The sequence below is a fragment of the Zingiber officinale genome, chromosome 11B (genome assembly GCF_018446385.1).
Source record: "Zingiber officinale cultivar Zhangliang chromosome 11B, Zo_v1.1, whole genome shotgun sequence".
Taxonomy (NCBI): domain Eukaryota; kingdom Viridiplantae; phylum Streptophyta; class Magnoliopsida; order Zingiberales; family Zingiberaceae; genus Zingiber; species Zingiber officinale.
This window is the reverse complement of record NC_056007.1, coordinates 88,609,763-88,616,411: the sequence shown is the minus strand read 5'-3', so window position 1 is coordinate 88,616,411 and position 6,649 is coordinate 88,609,763. Positions and strand designations below refer to the sequence as shown.

The window sequence follows — 6,649 nt, the reverse complement described above, 5'->3', positions numbered from 1 at the left end:
GAGCAACTAGAGTGATTCAGCCAACATTAACTACATCTGCAGTCAGTTTATAAGCTCTGAACGGTCTCGATTGTTGCTGGTTCATTGTTCTCTATAGTTGCCACTCCTAAGGAATCAGACAGATTAACTACAAACATGTATAAAAACTATAGTCCATTGCAAAGTTTGAACTTCTAGGATGTAACTCATGAATGTCGTGTAGGACAGATGAAGGAAATCTGACTAATATACAAGAACATAACTTTGTTGGTATATGGAAAAATGATAGCATTTATACCAATCACTAACTAGCATTCAAACCACACACCTATATATCAATTTTACGTGGTGACATGGCCTTTCTCCTTCTATCCCTAGTAGCCATCCTTTCCCCATAATTTAAAAAAATATCGCCGAGATCGAACAAACCAACATCCTTCAACCGTTTCCCTACCTCCTCAAACATGGAGACCCCCTCCTCGTTAGAGAAGTAATGCAAGAACTTATTGTAGTCAAACCTTGGCACCTCAACCCCACTCCACATTATCCTCTCCACATACTTGGTAGCCTGCAGTGTCTTCCCAGCCTTCACCAACCCCCCAACAAAGATGCTATCAAAATTTATCATGGGATCCCTCCCCTTCCTCCCCCTCTTACCCAGGTGCCCCTGCAGTAGCATTATGTATGTGTGCATGATGGGCTCGCAGCCCCTCTCTATCATCACCCTAAAGACTTGGGTAGCCTCCTCTGCTCTCCGCAGCCTAAGCAAGCCCTTGATCAAGCCATGGTAGAGGCTTATGTCAGGTGTTGCTACATTGTTAAAGATCTTGTAGCCTTCCTTCACCTTTCTCCTAGCAAGAAGGCCGTAGACCAGAGCCCCCAATGTGGGGCTGTCTATCTCCACCCCTCTCTTGAGCATTTCGCCGAGCAACATGGATGCATACATCACCCTCCCTTCCTGGCACATCCAAGTTATCACAATTCTGTAAGATTCAAGTCCAAGATCATGATACCTTTGCTCCCGCATCGATTTAAAGAGCCGCATCGCGTCCTCGAAGCGATTGTTCTTGAACATGGTCACCACAAACTCCTCGTAGGACTCCGTGTCCGGCTCCACGCCCGTATCGATCATTCGGTTCCAGACCTTGGATGCTTCCACTAGATCCCCCGCCCGACAGAACCCGACAACGAGGAACCGGTAGGTTGCTTCGTCCGGGGCGACGATGGGCTTCACCTTCCATACTACGGCCTTGGCGACGTCCGGTAGCCGCTTCTTCTCACAAATTGTCCGGACTACTCTATTTAGGGTGTCGACATTGCAGAGCGACTCGTGGTGGACGCTCAGGTGGTGGAAGATCTCAACACACTTCTTGATCTCACGGGCGTCGGCGAGAGCTGCTGCGGCGACGCAGATGGCGCCAGGGGAGAGGAGGCCGGACGCGGAAGCGTCTAGGAAGGAGCGCCAAAGGAGGTCGAGATTGCGAGCAAGGCCGTAGACCCAGAGTATCTTGGAGGCGGAGATGGGCGTATCGGCGAAAGAGGGGAAGGAACGGAGGAGGAAGAGGTGGAAGCGGTGGACGGGACGCCAGGAGGAGGAGAAGCGGTTGCAGACCTGGAGGAATAGCTCGTGTAGATGGGGAGGGGAGGAGGGAAGGGGGATCGTGCGAAGGCGGGCGTGGAGAGTGGCGTCAGGGGCTTGCTGATGCTGGTAAAGCACGGTGGCGAGGCGGAGGAGAAGGTCGGGGTCGACCGAGGTCGGAGGGAAGACGACGGTAGAAGAGAGGCGGCGAACAGACAGCATACGAAGAAATGACAGAGGCCGCATCGAAGGGACGGGAAAAAGTCGGTCGAACCGGCGACGAAGGCGCAAGCTGTTGCAATTTTTTTAAATTTAATTTTAGTTTGATATCAATGCAAATTCTAAATTGTTAGGTATTGGGGCCTTAAATGGACCAAAACGATTTAGAGGAAGGAAGTCATCAATTGTTGAAAGTCGTAATTGACTTCAAAATTGAAATCTACGATTCGCGTAGATAGATTTAGACTATTAATTTGCTCAAAACCGATTAAGGGTGAATGAAAAATTAATGTTTAAAGTCAGCCCAAAATAACATTTATTATTCATTAATAAAGTACATGGGAGAATAGTCCCACATCGAAAATTTTCGATATGTATTCTCTACTTATTAATGAAGATGTGTTAATGGAGTTAACACAAAAAATAAAAGGACAGGTGACCCCTTAGCCCAGGGCGAGCAGGTGCTCGCACCTGTGAGCCTGCCACCCGCCACGTGCGCAATGGGCACTTTGTACTTCGCACGTACGCATCGTCGCGAGGAGTATTGAGGAGCTTAAATTTATGCTCCAGGTGACATTGCAGTGCCTACGTGGCACTCGGGTGACGTGTCAGGCTCGTACCTGACGTGGCAGTACCTATGCGGCATCCTCGTGGGCAAAGGGAGATGACTGGACAGTTGACTTAGGGAATGGATGGCTACCGTTGATCAACGTTGATCAAATAGGTATGATGGATCGCTTGTGATGCGATCTAGAGCGTTGGATCGCAAAGAGTAACGATCTGACGGCCTGGGATGAGACTTGATCTGAAGCATCGAATCAATGGATCCGGATCAATGGGCGGGATCTGAGGGTCACAACTCCTCAGATCTGATGGATGAGATTGAAGTGGGCTTGGTGAAGGGTTACAACCCTTCATAATAGATGATCTAGATCGATCCAGCCCAAGGAACACATCCACTCACCCAAAGGACACTCAACCTCTTCTTACAGTATAAATAGAACCCTCCAGATGATGGAATACTCACTTAATCCTCTCTTCTCTTCCTCAAGCATTCATCTCATCTTGTGCATTCAAGAGTCCAAGAAGTCTACTAAAAGGTTCGCTGGTCTCGGAAGTCGGAGTGCTACGATTCCGAGACGTTCGTCGTCGTTGTATCTTGGGAACGAATTGCAACAATCCGTTAAGCACCGTAGCGGAGCAATATCCTTTACGGAGATAGTGTCGAACACTAGCCTCGACGATCAGTTTGCATACTCCAGAAGCTACCCGGGGATTCAACAATCGTAAACGATATTTCCTGCAAACTGATATGGCTACCAACGACATTCCGACGGCCGTTCCGACCGTCATTCCGACAACCATTCCGTACGGAGAAAAGCAGGAGAAATTCACCGGAACCGACTTCAAAAGATGGCAGCAGAAGATGTTGTTTTATCTAACAACGCTAAACTTTGTACGATTTTTGCACGAAGACACGCCAGCCGCTACGGAAGGTAGTAAGGCTACTAGCGATGCGTGGTCTCATGGAGATTTTCTGTGCCGCAATTATATACTCAACGCCTTGGACAACACGTTATATAACGTATATTGTTCTCTGGAGACGACAAAATCTTTGTGGGAATCCCTTGAGAAGAAATACAAGACCGAAAATGCTGGATTGAAGAAATTCATCGTCGGTCGGTTTCTGGATTTCAAGATGGTGGACTCAAAAAGCGTCTAATCTCAAGTCCAAGATATGCAATTAATACTGCATGATCTGGACGCCGAAGGCATGAAGCTGAACGAGACATTCGCAGTTGCTGCGGTAATTGAGAAGCTCCCTCCGTCATGGAAGGATTTCAAGAATTACCTAAAGCACAAGCAAAAGGAAATAGGGCTGCAAGACCTGATCCTGAGGCTACGAATAGAGGAGGATAATCGAAAGTTATCCGACTCCAGAGGAACCAAGCGGACTATAGACGAAATGTCCAACCTGGTCGAACCGAACGCCAAAAAGCCGAAGCAGTTCAAGAAGAAGGCTCAAGCAAAGAAGTTCAAAGGCTCCTGCTACAACTGTGGAAAGGCAAGACACCTATCTAAGGACTGCAGACGCCCAAAGAAGCCAACCAAGGGGCCAAAGGATGTTGCGAATCATGTCGCAACCTCTCTTGAGGACTTGGATCTCACTGCGGTTGTATTTGAAGCCAACTTGGTGGATACCAACCCGAAGCAGTGGTTCATTGATACTGGAGCAACTCGTCATATCTGTTCCGATAAAGCGATGTTCTCCAAGTATACTCCGATAAATGGCAGGAAGCTCTATATGGGTAATTCCACGACGTCGCCAATTGTTGGACTCGGAAAGGTTGTTCTGAAGATGACGTCCGGAAATGAGCTAACACTCATTGATGTACTCCATGTTCCCGACATCAGTAAGAACCTAGTTTCTGGAGCGGCATTGGTCAAGGCCGGATTTAGGCTAGTGTTCTAGTCAGACAACTTTGTACTTACGAAGAATGGTGTCTTCGTAGTAAAGGGGTACCTAGAAAAGGGTCTATTCAAAATGGTTGTAATGTCTGTACTCCGAAATTTTGATGGTAATAAAATAAATGCTTCCAGCTATGTTGTTGAGTGTTTTAATTTATGGCATGATCGACTCGGACATGTGAATAATAATACTCTTAAACGTCTCGTCAAATTAAATTTATTACCAAACGTCAATGTTGACGGAACGCACAAATGTAAAGTGTGCGTGGAAGCGAAAATGACGAAACTACCTTTTCATTCGGTGGAAAGGACAACAACTCCTCTAGAGTTAATACATAATGATCTATGTGACTTGAAATTTGTGCAAACTAGAGGAGGTAAAAAATATTTTATTACTTTTATTCATGACTGCACAAAGTTCTGTTATGTTTTTCTTTTAAGAAGTAAAGACGAAGCCCTAGAGACGTTCAGAACCTATAAAACAGAAGTTGAAAACCAACTTGACAAACGAATTAAAATAATTCGAAACGATAGAGGTGGAGAATATGGTGCACCGTTTGATGAATTTTGTACAGAATCTGGCATTATCCATCAAACAACGGCGCCTTACTCACCTCAATCAAACGGTGTTGCCGAACGTAAAAATCGGACACTAAAAGAAATGATGAATGTCTTGTTGATAAATTCAGGCTTACCTCAAAACTTGTGAGGGGGAAGCAATATTATCGGCAAATCACATTCTCAACAGAATCCCTCATAAGAAAAATGATAAAACTCCATATGAACTATGGAAAGGCTCGAGCCATCGTACAAATACTTGAAAGTGTGGGGTTGCTTGGCAAAGGTCGAAGTACCTAAACCAAAGCAAGTAAAGATCGGACCTAAAACGTTCGATGCGATATTTGTCGGATATGCCCATAATAGTAGTGCATATCGTTTCCTAGTTCACAAATCAGACATTCCTGATATACATGTGGGAACAACCATAGAATCTCGGAATGCGATATTCTTTGAAAACATATTCCCAAATAAAAAGGGAAACGTTGAAAGTGATAACAACGGAAGTTCAAACAAAAATGACGTTACCGAACTTAGCTGTTATAAAAGGACTATTGACGATCAAAGTGAAGAGCCACGTCGTAGCAAACGGGCTAGAGTTGAGAAATCGTTCGGGCCAGATTTCATGACTTTCATGTCAGAAATGGAACCAAGAACATTAAGTGAAGCTCTCTCTAGACCCGATGCTCCAATATGGAAAGAAGCTGTCAATAGTGAAATTGAGTCTATCATGAATAATCATACTTGGGAATTAGTAGACATTCCTTCTGGTAATAAACCATTAGGTTGTAAGTGGATACTAAAACGTAAGTATAAAGCTGATGGATCAATTGACAAGTATAAGGCCAGACTTGTAGCCAAGGGGTACAAGCAAGAGGAAGGTCTTAATTACTTCGATACATACTCACCGGTGACAAGGATTACGTCCATACGAGTGTTAATAGCCATTGCAGCACTGTATGACCTTGAAATACATCAAATGGATGTTAAGACTGCGTTCTTAAATGGTGAGTTGGAAGAAGAAATTTATATGGAACAACCCGAAGGGTTCATGGCTCCTGGAAATGAGAAAAAGGTGTGTCGACTTGTTAAGTCGTTGTACGGACTTAAGCAAGCGCCTAAACAATGACACGAAAAATTTGACAAAGTAATGCTGTCAAACGAATTCAGAATAAATGAATGTGACAAATGCATTTATGTCAAAAACACACCTGAAGGCTATGTAATTGTCTGTCTATACGTAGACGACATGCTAATAATGGGCAGTAATCATGATGTAATCATGACTACAAAGAAAATGTTGACCAGAAATTTTGATATGAAAGATATGGGTCAAGCAAATGTTATATTGGGAATTAAAATTCTCAGGACATCAGAAGGGATAGTTTTAACATAATCCCATTATGTAGAATCTGTATTGAAAAAATTCAATGCGTACGATCTCTCTATAGTGAAAACACCTATGGATCTAAGTCAACACTTAGCGAAAAACCATGGTGAGACCATATCGCAGTTGGAATATTCTCGGATAATAGGCAGTTTGATGTATCTCACAAACTGCACACGTCTGGATATTGCCTGTACGGTCAACAAACTGAGTCGTTTTACAAGTAATCCAAACGACACCCATTGGAAAGCATTGATGTGAGTTCTCATATATTTGAAATATACTATGAACTATGGATTACATTATGGAAAATATCCCGCTGTGTTGGAAGGATATTGTGATGCTAATTGGATATCAGATACAAAAGACTCCAAATCCACTAGTGGATATGTATTCATGATCGGTGGGGGAGCAGTATCTTGGAAATCCACTAAGCAGACTTGCATTGCTCGGTCAAC

General features: G+C 44.2%; 1 protein-coding gene across 1 annotated transcript; it reads right to left on the bottom strand.

Moving 5' to 3' along the window:
• Positions 1–226: 226 nt before the first annotated feature.
• On the bottom strand, positions 227–1,883 carry LOC122034427 (putative pentatricopeptide repeat-containing protein At1g26500). The gene has a single exon (XM_042593677.1). It carries the CDS (start codon positions 1,802–1,804, stop codon positions 308–310), a length of 1,497 nt encoding a protein of 498 aa, XP_042449611.1. The 5' UTR covers positions 1,805–1,883; the 3' UTR covers positions 227–307.
• Positions 1,884–6,649: the final 4,766 nt, after the last annotated feature.

Bases quoted from the DNA above. Each gene is read 5' to 3' on its own strand.
- LOC122034427 (XM_042593677.1), bottom strand. From the start codon at position 1,804: ATGCGGCCTCTGTCATTTCTTCGTATGCTGTCTGTTCGCCGCCTCTCT.